This window comes from Oppia nitens, unplaced genomic scaffold, assembly GCF_028296485.1.
Source record: "Oppia nitens isolate AA-2021 unplaced genomic scaffold, nextdenovo-longstitch-racon4-pilon3 scaffold5_pilon_pilon_pilon, whole genome shotgun sequence".
In the NCBI taxonomy this organism is placed as follows: Eukaryota; Metazoa; Arthropoda; class Arachnida; order Sarcoptiformes; family Oppiidae; genus Oppia; species Oppia nitens.
The window spans coordinates 4,108,456-4,131,941 of NW_026533243.1; the positions used below are offsets into that span (position 1 = coordinate 4,108,456).

At 28.2% G+C, this 23,486-nt stretch overlaps 7 protein-coding genes across 10 annotated transcripts; 4 read left to right on the forward strand and 3 right to left on the reverse strand.

Moving 5' to 3' along the window:
- Positions 1 to 441: 441 nt before the first annotated feature.
- LOC128961296 (cullin-5-like) lies at positions 442 to 6,310 on the reverse strand. 2 transcript variants are annotated; one of them, XM_054307517.1, is made up of 13 exons: positions 6,285 to 6,310; positions 6,113 to 6,222; positions 5,957 to 6,056; positions 3,012 to 3,197; positions 2,563 to 2,925; positions 2,407 to 2,500; positions 2,092 to 2,330; positions 1,964 to 2,028; positions 1,766 to 1,907; positions 1,257 to 1,682; positions 1,026 to 1,187; positions 835 to 953; positions 442 to 760 (listed from the first exon to the last, which is right to left on the reverse strand). In XM_054307517.1, exons 1-13 carry the CDS (start codon positions 6,291 to 6,293, stop codon positions 442 to 444), a joined length of 2,334 nt encoding a protein of 777 aa, XP_054163492.1. In that variant the 5' UTR covers positions 6,294 to 6,310. The 2 variants fall into 2 exon arrangements, with proteins under 2 accessions (XP_054163492.1, XP_054163491.1); XM_054307516.1 differs by lacking the exon at positions 6,285 to 6,310 and having other exon boundaries at positions 6,113 to 6,240.
- Positions 6,311 to 6,944: 634 nt separating this feature from the next.
- LOC128961297 (muskelin-like) lies at positions 6,945 to 9,986 on the forward strand. Of its 2 annotated transcripts, none has more exons than XM_054307518.1 (8): positions 6,945 to 7,221; positions 7,282 to 7,351; positions 7,419 to 8,303; positions 8,388 to 8,545; positions 8,624 to 8,993; positions 9,089 to 9,472; positions 9,553 to 9,717; positions 9,776 to 9,986. In XM_054307518.1, the coding sequence occupies exons 1-8, from the start codon at positions 7,148 to 7,150 to the stop codon at positions 9,950 to 9,952; spliced, it is 2,283 nt and encodes a 760-aa protein (XP_054163493.1). In that variant the 5' UTR covers positions 6,945 to 7,147; the 3' UTR covers positions 9,953 to 9,986. The 2 variants fall into 2 exon arrangements, with proteins under 2 accessions (XP_054163493.1, XP_054163494.1); XM_054307519.1 differs by having other exon boundaries at positions 9,810 to 9,968.
- A 143-nt stretch (positions 9,987 to 10,129) lies between these two features.
- Positions 10,130 to 11,632, reverse strand: LOC128961311 (ribosome production factor 2 homolog). Its single transcript, XM_054307533.1, has 4 exons — positions 11,421 to 11,632; positions 11,232 to 11,364; positions 11,136 to 11,173; positions 10,130 to 11,056 (listed from the first exon to the last, which is right to left on the reverse strand). The coding sequence occupies exons 1-4, from the start codon at positions 11,459 to 11,461 to the stop codon at positions 10,282 to 10,284; spliced, it is 987 nt and encodes a 328-aa protein (XP_054163508.1). The 5' UTR covers positions 11,462 to 11,632; the 3' UTR covers positions 10,130 to 10,281.
- A 190-nt stretch (positions 11,633 to 11,822) lies between these two features.
- On the forward strand, positions 11,823 to 12,706 carry LOC128961315 (40S ribosomal protein S18). The gene is made up of 5 exons (XM_054307536.1): positions 11,823 to 11,930; positions 11,995 to 12,093; positions 12,151 to 12,237; positions 12,297 to 12,490; positions 12,548 to 12,706. Exons 1-5 carry the CDS (start codon positions 11,928 to 11,930, stop codon positions 12,624 to 12,626), a joined length of 462 nt encoding a protein of 153 aa, XP_054163511.1. The 5' UTR covers positions 11,823 to 11,927; the 3' UTR covers positions 12,627 to 12,706.
- A 563-nt stretch (positions 12,707 to 13,269) lies between these two features.
- Positions 13,270 to 16,865, forward strand: LOC128961292 (uncharacterized). Of its 2 annotated transcripts, XM_054307510.1 has the most exons (8): positions 13,270 to 13,418; positions 13,476 to 13,794; positions 14,032 to 14,988; positions 15,075 to 15,477; positions 15,544 to 15,663; positions 15,723 to 15,860; positions 15,929 to 16,141; positions 16,200 to 16,865. In XM_054307510.1, exons 2-8 carry the CDS (start codon positions 13,527 to 13,529, stop codon positions 16,852 to 16,854), a joined length of 2,754 nt encoding a protein of 917 aa, XP_054163485.1. In that variant the 5' UTR covers positions 13,270 to 13,418; positions 13,476 to 13,526; the 3' UTR covers positions 16,855 to 16,865. The 2 variants fall into 2 exon arrangements, with proteins under 2 accessions (XP_054163485.1, XP_054163486.1); XM_054307511.1 differs by lacking the exon at positions 13,270 to 13,418 and having other exon boundaries at positions 13,703 to 13,794; positions 13,941 to 14,988.
- Positions 16,866 to 18,657: 1,792 nt separating this feature from the next.
- On the forward strand, positions 18,658 to 20,366 carry LOC128961304 (reticulon-4-interacting protein 1 homolog, mitochondrial-like). The gene is made up of 3 exons (XM_054307525.1): positions 18,658 to 19,346; positions 19,568 to 19,692; positions 19,754 to 20,366. The coding sequence occupies exons 1-3, from the start codon at positions 18,822 to 18,824 to the stop codon at positions 20,331 to 20,333; spliced, it is 1,230 nt and encodes a 409-aa protein (XP_054163500.1). The 5' UTR covers positions 18,658 to 18,821; the 3' UTR covers positions 20,334 to 20,366.
- Positions 19,303 to 23,161, reverse strand: LOC128961308 (protein FAM76B-like). Its single transcript, XM_054307530.1, has 6 exons — positions 22,802 to 23,161; positions 22,613 to 22,738; positions 22,216 to 22,520; positions 21,862 to 22,153; positions 21,477 to 21,790; positions 19,303 to 19,351 (listed from the first exon to the last, which is right to left on the reverse strand). Exons 1-5 carry the CDS (start codon positions 22,901 to 22,903, stop codon positions 21,596 to 21,598), a joined length of 1,020 nt encoding a protein of 339 aa, XP_054163505.1. The 5' UTR covers positions 22,904 to 23,161; the 3' UTR covers positions 19,303 to 19,351; positions 21,477 to 21,595.
- Positions 23,162 to 23,486: the final 325 nt, after the last annotated feature.

Below are 23,486 nucleotides of genomic sequence, written 5' to 3' on the forward strand. Positions count from 1 at the left end.
GTTGGCACCAATTTGTTGACACTTTTTATCTTTAGTTTCTTTTATTTTTTATCTTTTGAGAGCACAATACTGTACTTATTAATAAAACTTTTATAACTTTATATATCGGTAAATAATAAGATCATCTTTATCTACATAGTATACAGTAGTACTGTACTAGTGAATCAAATTGCCATAAATTTACTGTAAATCATATACCGTTAGGTGTGGTACATATAAAATAAGTGTATTTACCACTAATTTTATTTTTATATAATGTTTAATTTGATACAAATAATATGATATTTTTTAAATGACAATATCATATGGAAACTATATAAACAATGATTAATTAAACGGTACATAAAACGATAATTTCACGGAAAGATTTTCAAAATGCAATAACAAAAACAATGAGTTTTAAATTATTACATAATATTAAAAACAATAATATGATAATAATTATGCCATATATATAAAGACACCGATATTGTCGTCATCGCGTCTCATATATCGGTGTTCAATAAGCCATTCAATCTGTTCTTTGATCATCTTCTTTGACGGAAGAAACATATTCTTAAGTATTTCTACGAGTTCTGTCTGCAACTGTGCGTTTGTCATCCTTTTCCTCATTTTCATTATCGTCACAATAGCCTCCTGTGTCCGTAGTATTCGCAATTGAACTATACTTTCATTATCCTCTTCTCGTGACTTTTCAGTGGCCAACTGTAAGCGTCCGATGAGATTAACTTTACCCCTCCTCTGAGGTTTGCCATTCTTACTATATTTTCAATAATTATGGTAACATTAATATTAATAATCAATAATGATGTATATTATTATAAGTAGTCATACATGACTGCAAATTCTTGATTAATGCTAAATATAGTACTGTCGTCAAAGTCTTTGATTGATTTAACATCAGACTCACAGAGAAGTACTTGGCGTTTGAGTTTTGGAAACGCTATTAAAGACTATTATAAAAAAATTAATTTTATTTTAGTTTTATTATTAAAGATATTTCGTAAAGTAATGACAAAACAAACCCATAATGTTTTTCTGAGCTCAGGATCAGGTAATTCAGTCGCCAAACGAAGATTTTCAAAACTAATTCTATCAAATGGCCGGTCATTCCAAACAAATAGGACAGCCATTTGAAAAGTAGTCACATCTAAATCAAATTTTCCAATATTGTTGTCGAAGGTTAGCTATAAATTTTAACAAACAATTCAAATTAGTTTTATTATATTTTTAATTTAATTTATATAATAACTAACGGTTCCATTAGACATATGATGATACCATTGAAGTTTACGGCCATTATGTTGTTTACGATAAAACTCTTCGACTTCTGGTATGATATCTTCCATTTCGATGGGAAGTGAGACCTGAACTCTTTCGCTACCCCGAGCCCAGGCGCCGGCATTTAATATCTTTATATTTATTGAATCAGTCAAATGATGGCTCAATCGATTAGCATTCTTGAACTGTTGATTTAGATCTTCGCTCACTTTAATATCTTGAAACATTCGGCCCAATTTGTTTACATATTCGGCTGGCATTCCGACATCCCGGAGCCATTCAACCATATTTTCCTCTTTCTCACTGTCAGCGCTTGAATCTAATATAAGACGTCGTGTTAGATGTGCCTTATGGTAGCGCATAAAGACATCTTTGTTTTGGACGTATTTCAATACAAGTAACTATGGTTTAATAAAATAAAATTTGTAAATATTGTTTATATATTAACGCATATTACCGATAAATTAGATCTAAAAATACTTACCACTTCTTTAAGTTTGGCTTCAATTTCATCTGAAGTTAGTTTTCGACTAATAGGTGTCTTCCTGAGCAACATATCACAGTAATTGGCTAATAATTCAGGACATCGAGACTCGGGTTGAACTTTATTTGAATTTGCAGTTAAACTAAAACAAAAAATATACTACAATTTGTCTTAATTTATAATTTTTAAGAAATTTACATCTTTTGTCGGGTCGGAAGCTCCAAACGGAATACTGATGTGTCGTTTACAACTTGTTTAAAGGCCTGATATATAATATTAATTGTATAAATCGTATAAATACTATTAATTTCAATTCATTCAAATACTTTATCTCTTGCGGTCAGAAATCTCGGGTCATCATTAAAAGCTTCGTTAACTAAACGACTAAACCGTCTAAACAACTCTAAAAGCTGTTCAATATATTTTTCTGAATCTTGAGTTATAATCTCTGCCGATGCCATCATATCAGCCAATCCTTGTTCAATGATATGGCTTTCCAAAAACTGAAGCATTGGTACTATTCCATCGGCAACTCTATCAAGAAGTCTGAACATTAGCTGCAACTCTAATTAATTCAAAGAAAAATATGTATTAATTTATTAAATTTATTTTATAATTATATGTCAAAATCAATTACTTACTGACAGTATCATTGAATTTAATCATTAGCGGACATTCAGCTATTATAATATCTTTAAATGCAGTAATTAATACTTTAACACAACAGTCCAAACGCTAAAAACAAATTTAAAAATATTAAATAATATTAATTAAAAAAAAATTAAAATTAAATCAACCGTTTGTGAAGAACCGGGATATGACTCCAAATAACGAGAAGCTCTTTGTTCTTCTTCCATGAGCTTCATGTCTGCCCAATACATATAACTCTGAACACCATTGGCTTCGAGATATTCAGGCGCTTTGGTGCGATAGAAGGCTTCGGTAGCCTCGAGATAGGCCTTCTCGAAGTTGTCTCTATAAATTTGAAGTCTATCGGATGGATTTGAGCACAGATTGACATAAGACTCGCGTACGCCTATCACTAATTGAGAGTCAAATGCTTCTCCGGTGCGCTCCGAGTGAACTAATTTCATGGCACTGTTCTGTAGTCTATGTTTTATATTAGAAAATATACTGGCATTCCAACTGTCTAACATTAACTGTCAACAATTCAATCAATTATTATTACATTACCGGTAAGTATCACAATATCATACTATTTATTATCAAATCATTCATTCAATACCTTTCTAACAATGCTTTCCTCATTATTGATCTTTTTCTGTGTACTATTAGCGGGTGGTTTGTTCAGCAATGCCTGTTCTAATTGATTGAAAGGCATGGGTAGGTATGAGCACTGACTAAAAAACTTTTTCCATGAATTTATGTAAGCTTTGAGTAAAGCCTGGTCTTCGTGGTGTCGCATAACGTCCTAATCATTAACAATAATAATAAATCAATAATTATGTAACAAAAATATAATATTTAGTAAAATGTCAAAATATAAATAAATGTGTCATTTAATAATATATATAATTTGTTTGTTATTTACATTTCTATAAATTTTTCAAAATATAACATTAGTATAGTCTAAAACAAGGTCTCTATAAAATTGAATCAAACAATTTTAATTATCTTTATTAAAATCATTATGCAGTCAAATGCCAACATTGATCTAATATTCAGATAATTTTTAACACTTTAAAGCCTTATACTGTATAAACTTTATAATAGTCTTATATTTAAATATTTTAATTAGTAATAGTAAATAGTTTCATATTTATTTATGCATTTATTTATTTAATTACTTATTTAAATTTAGAAAATAGCAAAGATATAATAAAAACATATTTTAAAAATTTCTAATTTTACATTAAAAACACATGATATAAAAAAGTCATTGTCTTTCTAATAAATTCAATAATATATTTTTTATTAATAATAAAAACTGAAATCAGCAATAATTAATATAAATAAATTAGTTATATAATAATTTTATTAATATTATAAAATGTATAATATATAGTATCATAACCACCATGTAATTTACATGTATATAGTTTATTAATAGCTGATCAAAAATTATAACAAATATATAATATTATAATTTGATATTATTTATAAACATTTAGAAGATTATATTAAATATTCATAATTTGGTCACTTTATGATAATTGGTTCCCAAGATATGGACAATAAAAGCAATCTTTCAGTAAAATCTCAGTTTTGCTAAATTATACTAAGTTTTTAAAAAGTGATGACTCAAAAATAGTAAAATTAAATTATTAAAAGTTTCATCAGTAAATAAGTACACTTGAGACTTATATATAAAATATTTAAAAATATAATTAATACATTATATGCTTATTTTTAAATTGGAGTATTATGAAGTACCCTTAATAATTTTAATGTTAATAAGTCAATAATAAATGACAAAAAAAAATATAGATATAATCTTCTTTTATTTCTTACAATATACACAATTAAAAAATATTTATAATATTAAAACTAGCAAAAAACAATTTTATTTGTTTGAGTTCTAAGAAAAAATATAATTTAAAAAAACTAAAATACAATTGTTATTTTCTTATAAATTATGTATTATTTTTATAAATAACTACACAATAAATATATGATTATTATAACCAAAGTATTATTAAATTAAACAAAATATACTATTTTTCAATTGATGTTTATATCATATACATGTATGTATTGGTTAAAAATTTATTAATTTATAAATGACAGAAATTATTTTGATCGAGTCATAAATAAAAAGATAAAAATAATAATATTTAAAATTGTGCTAAACACATTTTATGTAAAAACTGTGCCAATATATTTTAAAATCAATAATAATACATGTGGTTTATCAAGTATTGTGTATTAATGACACCTCAAATTGTTATAATTACTTAAAAATAACGTTTTTATTAAAAAAAATTTAGTGTCTATAAAAATCCTTTTTCAATAGAGTGATCAAATACATGGATCATATACAGTGTCATATACACAATCAAATACATGTGTGACTTCTAACTAAATACACTGTTATTGTAATAATAATATAATAATAATATTCTATTTAGTTTAGAAACGGCTACCTATTTATGGTTTAGACTATATATTCTAAAAATAAGCTCAATTTTAGTGGTATTAAACTAATTAATACAATTTATGGCAATATATAGATTCTATAATATCTTTTAAGAATATTTAGACACAAAAACATAAATTGTAATATAATGTTAAAGTATGGGGTATTTTGTCAACTTTACTATACTTTTTATAGCCTATGAATGAATAACATAAACTTTATAATATTCTACTTATGCTTTTTGTTTAGTTAGTGAATTCAATATATAATTATTTACACAAATATTGGACATACAATTGAATTGATATATAATGTAATGAATAGACAGATTCTTAATTTTAAATTAACACAAATTTCTCTCTATATATATATAATCAAAAATTATCGTTTTATATCAACGAAAATTTGTGTAAAAGATCTGTAAAAACAGTTTATTTATTTTAAATATTGAAAAATATTTAGTTTAAACCATTTTCAAAGTTAAACCCATTTCTATTTGTATACTTCTATTGCACAATAATTCAAGGACTTTAATAAAGTGATGAGTTTATGACCCCATCTAACACATGATAACTACTTCAACATAACTCACAGCACATCATATTTTCTTAGTTAACATTAATATAATTTAATACCTATACTATACTATACTATACTATAGTTTATAGCACTTTAAATAATTGATTGAAACAAGTTTTTAGTTGAGATAAAAATTATTATTACATAATGGAAATACAATGACATTTATCCACTGCATTAAAATATGTATTGTAATCTGTTATAAAAAATGTTATAACAAAATGAATAAATATAATTTACATTTATATTAAACGATGACTTAACTAAAATTTTCATAAATATTTTTTTATCTTATTTTAACATAATTCGTAATTTTATAAAACAATGAAAATTACCGGTACTTAAAATACTAAAAGTAAATGACACACACTATAGTATACACTGTATAGTAGTCTATATATGATTTCTATACTGTAGTAAAATATGTGATAATTAATATTAATAAGCATTAGACTAACTGATCATATATTACATTAGATATATTAATGTTAATGAACTGTCTGTTTGAATCATACCATTTGTTGTGTATGAATGAAGTCTAGGATATCATCTTTGAGAGTAATATGCAATTTGTTGGCACCCTTTTCGTCCCAAAGACACACTGAATGGACATTCCTGTTAAACAACATATCAGTTATGATAAATACAATCAAATGATTGACATCACCCACCAAAACAAGTCCTGCCATTCACTTCGGGTCACATTTTCCTGTCTCAACAGTTTAAGTATCACTGGTCTCATCTGTGGCCACACGTCCTCAAACTGAAGAGAGCCCTTCTCCTTAATAATTGAATCCATTATTAATATGACTTATCATTGAAATCAATTGATAACATGATTACCTTAAACATCGATGAATTAGTTGCCATTAATCGTAATAATTAATTTTAGTTTAAAATTATTTATAAATATTATTAATTAAATCAATTACTAAAATAACATTAATATGAATATGAGATTTGGTTATTAAAATATCATATATTATATGATAAACATATATTAAATATGATTAAAAATTATCCACAAAAATAACAATTATTTTACAAATAATTTCAATGGCAGTCAATAAATACAATAATTAAAGTTATGATATACTAAACAAAATTAATTGATTATAACTTTATAGACATTTAATGAAACAAATAAATAGTTAATTGTTGTCAACATTGCAGACACTGTCAGTGCTTTTGTATTGCTTTCAAACAACTTGTTTGTTGTTTGTTGTCATTCACTCTAAATTATAGCATAACTTTAGACAACTAAACATAAAGCATACATGTGTTAGCCAATCACTAATGTATTATTTAAATGTATAGCTTTATGGCTATTATATGTGTGATCGTAATCAATACAATTGAATGTCAAATAATATTTTGCTTAATATTCTATTCTCTTATAAATGACGTCAAAGTAATTATTTGGGGATTAATTGATTTTATGTGTTAATGGTTTGCAATAAACATAAAGTGGTTATTAATAAGTGAGAAAAATAGACGTAATGTATGAAAGTATAACAAAATGTGACCAAAACATGACGTTTTGAAAGTCTATTGAATTGTATTTTGATTTGGTTTTGAAAATTGATTTAATTAACAAATTTTGCTAATATTTACCAACAATTTATAGTTTATCTGATACTACGGTTGTGATGACCAAACATTTGATGGTCTAATAAAGTGATTGATTGTTATTAAGTAACAAATAGATGGCCAAAATCGGCAAACCTCTTGAGTATACCGTACACGACGTGTCCGGCTATTCACCGAAATATCCGCCGAAGTGAGTGACAGACTGACTATAATTGAAATGATTGTCTTAATAGTTGTTTGTTTTAATTAGTGGTATACTTGTGGACAATCCAAACGATCCTAACTCTCGCTGGTCTTCAGAATCTTATTGCGCGCCACAGGTTTGGTGACAATTAGACAATAATTGATTGATTTGTTTGTTATATTTTGTTACGATTTACTGTTTAGTACATCACATTGAAATTGGTCCGGACATCGATTGTCACTGAAATACATTTTGGTAAATACAAGACAAAACACGTCTGTAATGTTAAACGATTTAAAGTGTTCGGCGGAATGACTGAAGAGTCAATGATTGAAATACTGGATGAAGTGCTTACCAATGATGAAAATCCAGAAACATTTCAATTAAAACATCAAATTATGTCAAATGAGTTTCCCTGTCGTTATGTGAAGATATTAATGATGCAAACGTGGGGAAGGATTTACAACTTCAGCCTTTGGTTTGTAGAGCTTAAAGGTTATGACGATTGCATTCTAGTCAAAGACTCTCTTAATTGGTTGAATGAGTTTCGACAACGAGAAGCCATACGTTTATGTCTCAAACATTTGCGACAAAAGAATTGTTCGGAAGCTTTTGAGTCTTTACAGAAGAGAACTAAAATTCAATTAGAAGACCAACTATTGACACGACTTCACAAACTTTTAGTAATCGAAGGAGACTTTGATTCTTCTGAGAAGATGTTACAGGAAGTGGTTGATAGTCGTCTATTTGATCCATTTATACGTAAACAAGAGTACCGACCCATTTGGAAAAGATTGTTACCAAAGACAAAAAATATACAGCCGGGGATGAGAGGCGGACACCAAATGTGTATTGATTGTTGTTCACAAATTATTTACTTATTTGGAGGATGGGATGGCACTCAAGATTTAGCAGACTTATGGTCATATGATATTGGAGCCAAAGAATGGTGTTGTATATCAAGAAATACTTGTCTAGAAGGCGGTCCTTCTGCTAGATCTTGTCATAAGATGTGTTTGGATCCAATCAGGAAAAAAATTTATACATTGGGCCGATATCCAGATGTCACATCTGTTGATAATTTAAAGGTTTTACATTTAGTTATAGTTTAAAGTTTCGATAATTGTATTATAACCGGTAATTAGATAAACAATATTATTATTGCATTATAGAGTGATTTTTATATCTATGACATTCAAATGAATAAGTGGTCGCTTATCACGGATGATACGACATGTATTGGTGGTCCACCTCTTGTATTTGATCACCAAATGTCAATGGATTTGGAAAAGAATATTATCTATGTGTTTGGCGGCCGAATCTTTACGTGGTTTGTATAATAATATTTGGATGTATTTATTGGAATAAATTTATTGGAAAAATAGTTATTTTTTATTTGTTTTAATAGTTCGTTAGCGAATCGTTTTGTCAATTGTGTGGATCAACCATTATTTAGTGGTCTTTATATTTATAATGTTAATAAAAATCAATGGAATAAACTTCGAGACGATTGCTTAACAACTGGCGAAACATCTGATATTCAATTGGGAATAAAGTCACGAATTGGTCACTCAATGCTTTTTCATCAAAAATTGAGATTATTATATATCTTTGGTGGTCAGAGACATAAAGAATATTTGAATGATTTTTTTACATATAATGTGGACACCAATGAAATTACAGTCATCAACGATGGCCATACATCTGAATTACCCGCTTCGGGATATTTTCAAAGGGCCACTATTGATGAGGATAGCTATGAAATACATGTTTTAGCGGTATGTATTCAAATTATTGGTAGTAATAACTGGCATAAAATATAATATTTGTAGTAAAATATTTTTATAAAATATATTACATTTATAATAATTAGGGACTAAATATCGATAAAGACAGAGAAAAGAGTAGAGATAAAGATAAGGATAAAGAAAAAGAAAGTGAATCTTCGGAGGAGACAATTAAGAACTCATTTTGGATCTATGATATACTCGACAATCGTTGGTCTTGTATTTATAGAAATGATAATAGTTTGGACACTAATTGTACGAATAGTAGAAATAATAGCAACTGTAGTGAATGTGATCTGACTTTAACAAACATAACCAATGATGAGAGTCATGAAATGAGTCAGCCGTGTCCACGATATGCACATCAATTGGTTTACGATCACTTCAATAAATGTCATTATTTGTTTGGAGGTAATCCGGGTAAAAATCAATCGCCAAAATTAAGATTAGATGATTTCTGGATTCTTGAGGTATTAATAAAATCTAATTTATTTGTTAAACTTATTTTTTTATCACTGATTTATATCACTATATTTATGATAATTTACAGCTTAAAAGATTGTCCACAAAAGAATTGCTTAGAAAATGTAAGCGATTGGTTAGAGAGCAAACCTTCAAAGAACTAATCCAAAGGAATGGTTCGCTGGCCATCAAATATCTTCAAAATGAATTGTCGTCGATATTCAATCATTCAGATCCTGAAGAGAAACGTTTGGTAATTCAAATAAATGTTATTATAATTACCGATAGTTTGTTAACATATTTTACTGTAGTTTCAATCGTTGGCTTCACATATATTCAAAACAGAAATCAAGACAAATCTCAACGAATACATTGATCCCGACGTTAATTATAAGAACAGAACCAAAGTGTTCGACACAATCGTCGAATTCTTTCCCGAAGAGATGACACAACCAAAGGGTAATTTAGTTGATTTGGTAATCATTTAATCTATCAATTAGTGAGAGATTATATTTATTTTCAAGAGTTTGTTAGTCTTATCTAATATAATAACCAATTTTTAATTTCTTTGATTAATTTGTTTATATATACAGTATATATATACCGTAATTGTTAATATAAATTATGTATACGTATTGTAATATACATATATCTATTAATAAAGTTATTAAACTTATTTAATTTATTCTTTATAAATATCGATAGGTAACGATATCGTTACAATTGTGTACAGTTTAGTAATGCAATTATCGTAATAATAAAAGGTATGGTATATAGAGATTGAATTTATAACCGTAACTAAAATAGATAAAAATTATTAGCCTTCAAAGCGAACCTTCTTTTTTGGTGGCATTTCATTATCACCTAATAATTGATTTGAGTCTTCAGTTGGAACGAGACTTTTCTTTATGTTCTTCTCTTTTGATGAATTTCTAAAAGCTTTTGTCTTTCTTAGAGACAAACTTTTATAATCTTGTCGTCTCATATGAATGCGACCTAAAGTAGAGCCCAATTTGTCTCTATTGATATTCTTAACTATCTTTTTCTTAAACACTTCCGGTTGTCTTAGTGAACGCTTCCATAAGTCTTGTGAGGCTAAATGTGTTCGGCGAACAGTGAAGTCAACTCTGGGACCCATCTCTTCGAGTTCAATACGTGGCAATCGAGTGCCTGAGTTCTTAAGCAACACTTTATAACTTCTCATAAATACTTTTCCATCAAATGCCACGAATTGTATGACATGTTCTAAACCAGTCAAACGAATTGATTCAATATTAGGTCCGCTGAAAAAGTCTACCAATAAGTTCTTAATTCGTTGATAATCGTGTTCAACATCAAAGGGTTGACCACTAAATAAAACTATTGGTTTTGTGCCGATTGCTATCTTAGGTATCTTAAACTCATTTAATGATTTGTAATTATCAAATCCCAACTCAACCATATCAAGGATGTGGTCATCAAATGTTCGACCGATTATCAAATTGTTCGGTCGTTTCTTCGAATGATTTGCAAACATGAATAGCGAAGCATTGTTTTTATTACACATAAATTCAATGGAAGTGATGTCTTCAAAGGGATGATATGTCTCTTTCCTTAAGACAAAACAAACCCAAAATAATTAATAAAATGTTAAATTTTAATATCAATTCATTTAATCTAATATTCAAATACCGATTGAAGAATACACTGTTGGGCTTCTTTAGCAGACACTATCAAAATTAATGGTAAATTAAGTTAAAATATAATAATTTTTACGACAATACTTACGATATCTTTAATTAAATCAATACATCGTTGACTGGCATTTGCAGACCTCAAGAAGATTGCAGTCTTTGTTTGTTCAATCAGTTGTGGTTCTCGAGACTCAAGAAATCGCTTTCCTTTGCGTGTCTTTGCCTTTCTGTTTACAAATATTTTATATCATTATATTATCACAATATTAACCACAAGTCTTACCTTATTTTATTGATAACACTCTTGTCTTTGATGACAACCATTGTTTGGCCGAAACAAAGTCAATACAAATCACTAATATTTGTGAATCGCTTTAAATGGCAATCAATTGATCACTTGATTCACGTGTTTTGAAAATAACATTTAAAACACATTGAAATGCATTTACAGTATTATTACTGCAGTATTGATATTTGTAACGTTGTCTGTGAACGATATATAACTTATACAATATAGTCAATTAAAAAGATATTTAATTATAATTAATATTAATTTAATAATAATATAAAATTTTTTTTTAAAAATTATAATTAAATCTATATTTATTAAAATATGTAATAATAAGTAATAAAATGATAAAATATAGGAAATGTGACAAATGTTTAGTATGTCAGTCACACTGTATGACTATATAACCAATTGTTGTGTTATTTCCGGTTAAGACTTGACTTCCTTTTCACGTTTGATTACATCGAGTGTTGACTTACTGTTGAAGACATCACCGAAACAATGGTCTGTTTCTATCATTTACTTTACAATTGTTTTTAAATTAACTAAAATATGATTTATTTAACAGTCTTTAGTAATACCGGAGAAGTTTAACCATATTTTGCGTGTTATGAACACCAATATTGATGGCAAACGTAAAGTGATGTTTGCATTGACTGCCATTAAGGTAATGACGGATCAACTTATTTATGTCCAGTTATTAACAGATGTTAATGTTTGACAGGGAATCGGTCGGCGATTTTCAAACATTGTCTGCAAGAAAGCCGACGTCGACCTCAACAAAAGGGCCGGAGAACTGACTGAAGAAGAGGTCTGTTTTATTTAGTTATCATTTGTTATGATTTACTTATTTCTTTTGATTGTTTAAAGGTTGAGAAGTTGATTACAATAATGTCAAATCCCAGACAATACAAGATTCCCGACTGGTTTCTCAACAGACAAAAGGATATCAAAGATGGAAAGTACTCTCAGGTGACGTCCAATGCATTGGAAAGCAAATTGAGAGAAGACTTGGAACGGCTTAAGAAGATTCGCGCCCACAGAGGTCTTCGACATTACTGGGGGTTTGTCACCGGTGTTTACAAGTGATGTGTTTGATGTTATCATTTTAATTTTTTTAGTCTTCGAGTCCGCGGACAACACACTAAGACAACCGGACGAAGAGGTCGTACCGTTGGTGTCAGCAAAAAGAAGAACTAATTGCTTGCATAACATTCTTGTTTGTATTAATACGTATTTTGAATAAAGTTTGCGATCCAATCAAAGAGTTAATTATTTATTAAAATATAATTATTTAAAATTCTTAGCTATAATTAAAATATTTAAATTATAAAATTAATGGTTTTATTACTTAATTTAAATAATTGGAGACATCAAAGAAAATATAATTAGCGATAAATTTAAGACATGAATTATTTTGTTGTTGAAAATTGTTGATTATTTGTATAATTTATTAACTTTAGACACTTAACGCTAAATCTACAATAAAATTAAGGAAAATGACATTAAGTTAGTGTATAATATGTTGTTTGTTTAGTTTATATCATTTATTGTTTTTAATTTAAATTGATTTACTATATCATCAAATATAAAGTTAGAAAAAAGTTACAATTATTCACATATAAATTATATCAAATAAAACATTTAAAGTATTCAATGCAATACAGTTGTTATGCAATGTAGTTATTATAAAAATTAATATAAATAAAATAATAAATTATTATTATAATTAATTAAAATTATAATTAAAATAAATTATTAAGTTATTTATAATTTACCGGTAATTGAAAACTATAGTTATATTAGTGTACAGTAGAGAACTCTATCGTTATTATGCATTGAATAATATGTCACACATTTGAGTGTTTGGCTTATGTTTAACTGTATGTGTGATTGTATTATATATTAATTGATTTGTTATATGATTAGTGATTAGTCATCACAATTGATCCCAATATTGATCTGTAAACAGGTTGTCATTATCATCAAGTGGTAAGACTTATGATTATTATATGAATCTTATAATAAAAGATTTTCTATGTTTTTCAGTGCAATTGTATGACATTGTTGTTGATATGTCGATGATATTGATGTCTATTTATGTCTAAACGATTACAAACTACTGAAGAATGGAGTGATGACGACATTGAAGGCATTTGGTTGAGTGGTTCGCCAAAGAGAGTCAAGAGTTCATCTGAAAGTAAAGTGTTAGACCAGTCGTCCATTCAAAATAAAGACACTTTATTTAAGAAAGCTATTAATCGTTTAACGGATTCAGTAAACAAAGTCTGGAAAGCCTTTAAGTCTCCGGAAAGACGAGATATGAACTCTTCGATGGCAAATGAGTCGTCCGTCACTCCCCGTAGAGGTATTACACCGACTAATGATAGCAATCATAGGTTAATAACTAATTGCCATTCATTTGGCACTCAAAATACACCTAATTTACAACAAAATATAATCCAATTAATCCCTATTAATACTATTAATACTATAAATACAATAATGATTAAGCCGTCGGGTGCCATCATTAGTCAATCACCACAAATGGTGATATTAGCGCAAAACCAAGTGTACAGTACTAATATAAGTACTACTCCTATAGCATCTCTACAACCGAATAATATGCAAAACAAATGTATAAATTGTGGACAAATATCGGCCTCTCCTATCAATGGTAGAAACTGTGGTCATTGTAGCGGACGTTCATCATTTCGGTCATCATCTCATTTCCAGTCATCTATATCGACCAATCAGTTCTATGGAACTTCCAACCAAAGTAGGAGTTCGACAACTAATCCCAATTTAAATCTTAATAGTCTTAGTGAAACACCAAAGCGTAGTCTTCAACCAAACCAACGCATTCGCCATTTATCTGGAACCACAAGTCCTCTAACAAGTACTGAATGTATTGACTTAGAGGAGAGTATCATCGATGTGCCAGATGTTCAAAAATCAGCAAATAATTGCTTAGAGACACATAATTACAGTAAAAGTCCTTCCAGTAGATCGAGTTTATTGTCAAATAAACTCTTTAAATGTCAACATTGCGACCAAGTTTCTGACAGTTCTTTAGAAGGAAGACAATGTCCACACTGTTTGAAACCAATTTCTACATCATTATCATTACAACGCAGATCTTTGTTCAGTAATGACTGGAAAGATTGTGATATCGATGATAATGTTGGTCTTCAAGTGATTGGTGATAATAAACAGAACGATTTATTGGTTCATCCAAAACATGAAAATGAAAGTATTTTCGGTACTTCCACTTTACCTCAATATGTCTTATTTGGCACTTATAAGGCAGAAGTTAAAACTKTTGAGTTTACCGACGATGGCATTAAATTTACAAATGTATCGCCTAATTGTTCTGCGAGTAAATTCAAATATCATATAATGATTCCCTACAATGAAATTGTAAGCCTAAAGTGTTGCACTGATCCCATCCAACCAACACTTTTAGTTGAACCAAATAATGAGTCAAACAATAAAATTCAAGAATCGCTTAATTTAGGAAAAAGTTCTAAAAATGGACTCCGATTTAACACTACTTCTGAAGGTTTTTATTAATTTTGTTATTAATGTCTAAATGACAACTAAATATTGATTTTAATTTTTTGGATAATTATATATCGTTTTATTTAGATAAAAGAGAGAAGTTTATTATAATAGTATTGAAAGAGTGTATATCAGATACATTTTATAATAGATTACGGGATCAAATAAAATGTGAAAATCAAGAAATTAAAATCGAAACTTTGAACCTGAAAGCTGTAAAAGCTTTTATAAATGAAACACTCAAACGATTTAATGATTCACAAATAAGTGGTCAACAATTTGATCGATTGATTCAAATGCAAAACACATCTCAATCACTGCTAACCCCTAACCCTTACTCTCTAAAGCATTCTTCACATTCTTCACCAGTTACTAGAAATACTCGATCGAGATATCAACCAATTCCTCAGCCAATGACCATTCAAATCGATGACGACGAAGACGAAGAGGAAATCATCGAATCGAAGAATTTATTAGATTCTCAATTTGAGTAAATAATTAATAATTATTATATTTAAATATATTTATATTAATTGTAATTTTTATTTATAAATAGTAAAGTGATATTTACTTATCCTGAAGACGAACCCAATGGCATTCAAGTGATTGGAAACGATGTTCTTTGTTTGAATCGCGAAGAATTCCTAAACGACAACGTCGTTAACTTCTATCTGAGGTCTCTATTGTTATATATTTAATATAAATTTTATTATTAATTAATTAAATTAAATTTAGATATTACTATAAAGAGCTATTAGAAAAAAATATGTGTGAAAGAGTCCACATATTTGATACATTATTTTTTATACAACTCACTGAAAAACGTCCGACAAAAAGGAAAAACATATTTACTAACGAAGAGCCGCCGTATACGTCAGTCTTATTTTTGATACTTTTATAAAACAATTTTCTTAATATTTTAATTGTTGTTTATTATACAGTTTTGAACAAAGATATGAGAAAAAACTGAAAAAATGGACAAAAAATATTGATTTATTTACCAAAGATTTTCTGGTGTTTCCAATAATAAAAGAGTCGCATTGGTTTCTGGCGATTGTCTGTTATCATAATCTGGTCCAAGAAATCACTCAAAAGGTTGTTAAGAAAGATAGTCCCAATTCTAAGAATCAGACCATTGAAGGCATCGACAAGAGGTTTGAGAAAATAATAATAGTTTTATAACATTTTACTAATAAAAATTTATTTTGTCAGACCCTGTATTATATTTATGGATTCGTTAGGAAACAGTAGTTATAAGAAACAGTTATCCCAACCATTGCGTGATTTTCTTGAATACGAATGGAAAGACAAAAAGAATAGCGAACTGTCTTTTAAGGTTAAAACCACAGCTGGAATGAGAGACTTTAGCCCACATGTGCCCAAACAAAACAACTCAAGTGATTGTGGATTATTTGTTTTGGAATATATCGAACAGTTCCTCAAAGATCCCGACACTTTAGTGGCAAAACTATTAATTAACCCAAAAAATGGTTTACTTGATTGGTTTGATCCCAAAGTAATTAAGACTAAACGAACTCAGATTCGAGAGTTAATTTTAGATCGAATTCCTTCTGAAGAAGTGAAAAATAAAATTAAAGAACGAATTGACGATAGCATTGAATCTGATAACGAAGAGACACACGATATTACAAACAAATCAAATGAAGACAATGAGGACAACCAGGATATGGAAGAAAACAACAATAGAGAAGAAATGGTTAATAAGGTTCGGTCGGATTGTGACGATGAGATCGGTATGGAATTAGATAATAATTCTATTGATGACAACAATAGTGAGAGTCATGTGAAACCACGACAACCTTTATTATCTCAAGAATCACATGAAGACATTGAAGAAGTCCATTAATTAAATGCTAGTTTTAATAATTTATGGTTATATATATTAAATTTATTATAATATATTTTACAATAAACTGTATTTTCATTTTCAATCTTAATGTAAGTGTTATGAGTTATTACAATAAGATTGCATTCATTTTAATAATTTTTAAACAGGTATTCAAAAATTCAAGTTTAGTTTAATAATTGAATTGAATTTACTTTTTATTATTTTTCTTTATTTTCTTATACCGAAAATTACAACAAATTAATTGGACTTTTGATAAGAATATATGATATAAAGGGTCTTTAAAGTTAAACATTATTAATATATAAATATAATAATCAAATTATATTTTTAAATAAAACTACAATAATATTTATAATAACAAAAACAAATAATTTTTTTATTGATAGCCATTAAAATTTAAATCTTGAAATTTCGTTGTTTTACATGAAATGTGTAAACATATGTTTTACATAAGTGTTATCATTTGAGTTTAAGATTCATTGTTTAATATTGTCATTAATAGTTAAATATTTTTGAGTTTAGTTTAAAATATAAAAATCTAATAAATATATGAAATAAATAAATTCACTTTTGAAATAACAAATATTCAAATAGAAATACAATACTATTTAAATAGTTTTAATCGCTTTGGAAATACAATATATTTGTTAAGAAATCATTTAAATGCGTTTGCAATTGAAATAGTTTTTAAATAAAAATGTGAAACAATATAATACGATCAGAGTTTTAAAAATGGCAGTCATAAACAATAGATACTAATTTTGTCAAATGCCTGTCCTGCCTATGCCATGCCATACCCTGGGAATCTATTTTCAGGTGGTAATACCTATTATTTTAATTTTATATAATTAATTAATTTATAAAACATTGTTTTATAATATATTTGCTTGTATTTTTGTTTTGTATAGCTTTAATTTTGTAAAAAGATAATATCATTGGAAATAAGTATATTAATTGTAAATTTAATTAACACACTAAAACACTAAATTACATTATTTTTATAAATACAGTTGCTTTTTAGCAATTTAAAATGGCAGACAAATAAAATAGATGCCCAAAATGAAAGGCATTTATGACATCTATTTGGGCATTGCCAGGGCAGGCATTTATTTCCTTAAAACCCTGAATACAATATATATATTAAAAAGGATAAAAATGACCCGTCTCTTTAAGAACATAAAAATTGGTGTATATATTGTCTTAATTTTAAAAATTTAAACATAGATTTAGATATTCTATCGAAAATAGAATAGAATTGTCTAAACAATTATTTTTTTAATTTAATAAATGAGTTTAAAATTAGTTGAAAAGTGGGTAAAAATTATTTTCAAACACTTTCAAAAAGTTCATTTTGCTAATGCTATCTAACATTTCAATAATTGATTACTATTTTATTATTTATTTAGATTCTTATTTAATTGATTCAATGAGAAAATTATTAAAATTTAACGTTACTTTTTATATATATAATAATTATATTGAATAATTAATTTAAGTTAATACCTCTATTTTTAAACTGGATTTTAAAGTTTGAACTAATGTTACATATAAATAAACTGTAGAAAAATTATAGTAATAATAGTAGACTATAATATTAAAAATATAAATTAAAAAATATATAATACTGTGGTATAAAATATTTTATAATTTTATATAAAAGTGAATCTAAATAAATAATGTATAATAAATATAATTATCTAATATTATATACATTATGTACATTAAGATCAAGTGTTATGTTATGTGTTAAATGGTTTGACATTTACACTATTACTGTAATACATATTGTAATGTATTGAGAGTACAACCCATTGATGATTACATTTATGTCAAACTGTTTATACAATGCTTTACAGCAAAGTTGTAATACATTGTTGTTGTAATCAATTGTTTGCAAACATCTGATAACATGTGAATCCCATTGACTTATTGACCGGTTATGTGAACAACAATTAATTGTAATTATGTTATCAATAGTTAATAAAACAATGTTAGCAAACATTAAACACATTGTTAGTCGACACCAACAATGTTGGCCAACAGGTCCGCTACGGTATGTAGTGTCGGACACTGCGACAAACAGTGTCACTGAATCAGCTATGAATTGTTGGCAATTAAATGCTTACTCCAAGACATTGAACGACACAACACTGTCATTGAATATCAATTGTCACAAACCTATTATACAAAAGCCAACAGAAATGTTGGTTCGTGTCATGTCTTCCAGCGTTAATCCCATTGACTTAGCCATGAGCTCGGGTTATGGCCGATCACTTCTGGATGTGCTTCAGATGACCACTGATTATGGAGTCGATGCCATCACATATGATAGACTTCCACTTATTTTAGGCCGAGATTTTTGTGGTCAAGTAGTTGAATGCGGGCATCAAGTGGTTCAATACAAAGTGGGAGATATGGTTTGGGGGGCTTTACCTCCCTTCTGGAGGTCTGGCACTCTCTCACAGTTCATTGTCGCCGATCAAAGCCATGTAATCTGTTTTCAAATATTAAGCATTTAATTAATACTTTATATTTAACTAAATTAATAACTAATATCATTATAACTATAATCAATAATAATAATAATAATAACAATTAATAATAAGACAAAATAGTTTTAAGATTAGACTAAATTGAAATTAATGTTATTTTATTGTATGATTGCTTTCATTTTAAATTAAACATTTTGTCTGATATTATGAAACAACAGTTATGTCTAAAACCAAGCAATTTATCGGTCATAGACTCATCTGCGATACCATATGTAGGACTGACCGCTTGGGCGGCTTTGCATACAATCGGAGGTTTGAATCAATTGAATGCTCGTAATAAAAGGTAAATTAATTAATTTGACTCTAAATTTACTCTATTGTTACCATAATTTTACAATTATTAGAGTTCTTATACTAGGAGGTAGTGGAGGTGTCGGTTCATTTGCTATTCAATTATTGAAGACATGGGGCGCACACGTGACCACCACATGTGCTGCCGATGCAATTGATTTTGTCGTTAGCAATACCGGTGCCGATGAATGTGTTGATTATAATTCAAATGATTTGATCGGATATTTAGGAACTTTTGATTTGGTACTAAACGCTGCTAGTATTGGACAGCACCGGGATTTAAAGCCAGAGTTTGGTGTCAAGTATTTACGCAAATGGAAATCAGCAAAATATGTGACACTTTCTACACCCCTATTGAATAATACCGATCAGTTTGGACTTATAATAGGCAGTGGCTTATCTGCATTCACGGCTATTAAGCAAACAATGGAAAGTTGTATCGATGGTCACAGTGTTCGGTGGGCCTACTTTTGGCCCAACCCTTGCGCTCTCAAAACAATCACCAAATTAGTTGAGAAAAATCACATCAAAGCAATTATTGAAAATAAAATATCTTTTAGTGATATACCTCTGGCTTTTAATAGACTAGCGAGAGGTCACGCGAGGGGTAAAACAGTCATTGAAATTGAATAATATTAAACAAATTGGTTAATACTGTAGTTTGCTTACACTGTATATTGTTATTGTCTAACTCTAATTCAAATAAATGATTATATAAAAAATATTGAGTATTTAAAATTTGTTAAATATTGTAAAATATGATCAACCTAAACTTTCATATTTTACAATTAATAAAATAGCATTGCCAACAGTTTATATTTTAACTAAAGCAAAGTGGGATATTTTTAAGGTTATTTTATATTTTACAAAATTATTTAATAACTATATAATATTGTTTACTAGTGTATATAATATGGGATAAAATCATTATATTGTTTTACTAAAAAACAACTACCAATATAATACTGTTTGAAAAATTAACGAATTCTATATAAATATATAATTATAATAAAGTTTCTATATATATATAACTGATATTTTAGTATTATATCATTTATATTTTGTCAGTACTGTATCTTAATTGAAATAAATGTAAATAAATTTAATGTATAATTTATAAAAACAGGTGTATATTGCAGTCAATATTTAGTTTCAAATATTTTGTGATTTAGTCGTCAATTTGAAACTCAAAAACTGTTCACTTATTTTCTAATAATTAAACGATAATTGATTGGAATATGAAGTTGTTTTCCAAAATAATGTTTGTTTAAATCTATTTAGATTACAAACAATTGCAATACATTCCCATCTATATAATCGTTTCAAACCAATGTACTAATAAATAAATCATTAAAATATCAAATATGGTACGAGTTTTTATTTAAAATTATAATATCAAATAAGAAATAAATTATAATCATAAACTAATAATTTTTTAGCTAAAATAGTTTTATCTTAAACTAAACGATAATTATAAAATTTTTGTTATATTAAAGATAAAGATAACTTTTTATAAATATATTTTGTTTTTAAAATACATTCTAATAACGTTACAGTAGTTTAAAATGAAAGCAATGATACTGTAGTTTAAACTTTAAAATTCATAATTTTTACGTTATAAAATAATTTTAAATCAATAATTAAGAGTCAAAAACAATTAAACAATAAAAATAAAAAGTTATAAATAGTTTTAAATTTGATATGAAAACAAATAAATAAAAGAAAAATTTAAAATAATTATATACTAAAAAAAATAATTAAATAATTAATAATTACCTTAAAAATAAAGAAATACATTATTTAAGTGATTCTTAACATTCAAGACGAGCTTTAATATCGATTTTATTAAAGACATGAGAGAAGGCATACACCTGATGGTCAACAAATGGATTGCCTCATAGTAATGGACTACTACTGGGTGTGACCGCACTCTTTTTAGCCGCTTTCGAGAGGGAGGCGTTCTGTTTGGACAGTTGTGCTATTTTTTGCTGTAAGTCCTGAACCTTATCGGTGTGTTTGCGCTGCAATTCAGTAATTTTCTCTCTGTGTTCACGCAATTCCTGACTGTGCGCTGAACGCAATTTATTCATCTATTGGACAGATAGTCCAATAAATATACTATTAATTACATATCTAAAAAATCAACAATAATATTATATACCTCAACATCTTTTTGAATTAACTCCTTTTTCTTAATCTCTATTTGTTTATTCAATGCTAATATCTGTTCCCTAAGCTGTGCCACAGTAGCAATCGTCTCGGATGAGTTGGGGTCCATTGCTGAGTCCAATGATGTAGTGGTCAACGTCGATGAATTGGTCACATTGGAGACAGTGCCGTTTGATGGCTTAGTTAAGTCAATTCTTGGTTTCTTAGTGGCCGTCGAATTGGAACTGTTTTGAGGTACAGAATGACGGTTATGGTGGTGCTTATGGTGTGACCGAAGCTCATCTCTAAAAATAAATCATTTCATAAATTTATAAATATTTAAAAATCATTGATATTAATGACTCACTTGGAGTGATGTCTACTTGAAGACCGAGAACTACTTTTAAGTGCAGATATGGATGTGTGACGGATAGAGCTGTCATTTTGTTTAGCTTTGGCGAGAGCTCTCTTGTATGACAGCGTACATAACCAACACAACAGTTTGCCGTCAACTTTCTTACGGCTTTCGGGATCTTTTCGGTCAAAAGCACACCTTTGTTTGCACTGTTCACAAGTCAGTGGTGGTCCATATTTCTTCTCCGAGTTGGCACATCTCTGACATTTCGACCCAATAAAAGCCGCAATGATATTACAATAATCACATGCAGACGGCTAACCAATTAAAAAAAAAACAACAAAACAAGTGATTTCAACCAATTGTGTCAATATTTATAGTAATATTATTTCTATCACTTAATCCATACCTTTCCATATTGTTTGACATTTTGTTCGCACTTCTTGCAGATGGAAATAACACTTGATTTGCTTTCCTGTTGGAACTCTGTTCGACAATAAGTACACTTAACGATAGGAAAGGCTCCGCGACATTCCTGTCCATACATTTCAGACAATCAATTAGTCATTTCATTTGTTACCCCTTAACTCATCCATACTTTACACAATTGTTGTCCCTGTGATAGCTCTTCAAATGGATGTCTTGAGTTACATCGCGTGCACGCAAACAATGCTTCCGATGACGACTGCGATGTCGACATCACTGATCTGAAGACTGACAAAAATGGGACCAAATTATGAACAACAGGTCAGTCACTGTTATGTCTCTTCTCTCTTGTAATTAAATCATTTGTCATTCATTTGGTTTGATTTTGTCAATAATGGTCTCAATTATTGATTCATTAATTAGTTTTAATTATATAATAAATAAATGAAAAAACAATTCAATTGAATGACAATTAGTTTTGTTATTATTATATGTATTATAAAAATGACGACAAAATTATCATTCAATCAGTGCTCACACTCTCTATAATACTGTAGACAAACACCGCTAACATAGAGACCAACACTTGACTAGAGCTCAACGTTTACCGGTTAACACAATATAAACCATAAAACTATTAATATATTTATTTAGATTTTATTATTAAATTACAATTTCCTCGATGTTATTGTTGCCGAACTGACAAACTTTTTAACACTTGACCACAAACTGCGTCCCAACTAATACCTCGATAGTGCTATTGTCGCGGAGGACTCATCAGAAGGTATCGACGATATTGTAATTTAAAAATAAAATCTAAATAATTGTTATTTGATTTCTCTAAAATTATACTTAAA

What these genes read in the sequence shown, in the direction of transcription:
- LOC128961296 (XM_054307516.1), bottom strand. Translation starts at nt 6,240, where the DNA reads ATGGATTCAATTATTAAGGAGAAGGGCTCTCTTCAGTTTGAGGACGTG. An exon ending in ATCATATGTCTAATGGAACC is followed by an intron (nt 1,188 to 1,256) that starts GTTAGTTATTAT and finishes TAAAATTTATAG; the next exon opens with CTAACCTTCGACAACAATAT. An exon ending in AATCAAGAATTTGCAGTCAT is followed by an intron (nt 761 to 834) that starts GTATGACTACTT and finishes TTGAAAATATAG; the next exon opens with TAAGAATGGCAAACCTCAGA.
- LOC128961297 (XM_054307518.1), top strand. Translation starts at nt 7,148, where the DNA reads ATGGCCAAAATCGGCAAACCTCTTGAGTATACCGTACACGACGTGTCC. An exon ending in ATGAAATACATGTTTTAGCG is followed by an intron (nt 8,994 to 9,088) that starts GTATGTATTCAA and finishes TATAATAATTAG; the next exon opens with GGACTAAATATCGATAAAGA. An exon ending in ATGATTTCTGGATTCTTGAG is followed by an intron (nt 9,473 to 9,552) that starts GTATTAATAAAA and finishes GATAATTTACAG; the next exon opens with CTTAAAAGATTGTCCACAAA.
- LOC128961311 (XM_054307533.1), bottom strand. Translation starts at nt 11,461, where the DNA reads ATGGTTGTCATCAAAGACAAGAGTGTTATCAATAAAATAAG. An exon ending in AGTGTTATCAATAAAATAAG is followed by an intron (nt 11,365 to 11,420) that starts GTAAGACTTGTG and finishes ATTTGTAAACAG; the next exon opens with AAAGGCAAAGACACGCAAAG. An exon ending in TTGATTTAATTAAAGATATC is followed by an intron (nt 11,174 to 11,231) that starts GTAAGTATTGTC and finishes TAATTTTGATAG; the next exon opens with TGTCTGCTAAAGAAGCCCAA.
- LOC128961315 (XM_054307536.1), top strand. An exon ending in TTGCATTGACTGCCATTAAG is followed by an intron (nt 12,094 to 12,150) that starts GTAATGACGGAT and finishes AATGTTTGACAG; the next exon opens with GGAATCGGTCGGCGATTTTC. An exon ending in GAGAACTGACTGAAGAAGAG is followed by an intron (nt 12,238 to 12,296) that starts GTCTGTTTTATT and finishes GATTGTTTAAAG; the next exon opens with GTTGAGAAGTTGATTACAAT.
- LOC128961304 (XM_054307525.1), top strand. Translation starts at nt 18,822, where the DNA reads ATGTTATCAATAGTTAATAAAACAATGTTAGCAAACATTAAACACATT. An exon ending in TTGTCGCCGATCAAAGCCAT is followed by an intron (nt 19,347 to 19,567) that starts GTAATCTGTTTT and finishes ATGAAACAACAG; the next exon opens with TTATGTCTAAAACCAAGCAA. An exon ending in TTGAATGCTCGTAATAAAAG is followed by an intron (nt 19,693 to 19,753) that starts GTAAATTAATTA and finishes TACAATTATTAG; the next exon opens with AGTTCTTATACTAGGAGGTA.
- LOC128961308 (XM_054307530.1), bottom strand. Translation starts at nt 22,903, where the DNA reads ATGTCGACATCGCAGTCGTCATCGGAAGCATTGTTTGCGTGCACGCGA. An exon ending in TCAAGTAGACATCACTCCAA is followed by an intron (nt 22,154 to 22,215) that starts GTGAGTCATTAA and finishes ATTTATTTTTAG; the next exon opens with AGATGAGCTTCGGTCACACC. An exon ending in TAATTCAAAAAGATGTTGAG is followed by an intron (nt 21,791 to 21,861) that starts GTATATAATATT and finishes TCTGTCCAATAG; the next exon opens with ATGAATAAATTGCGTTCAGC.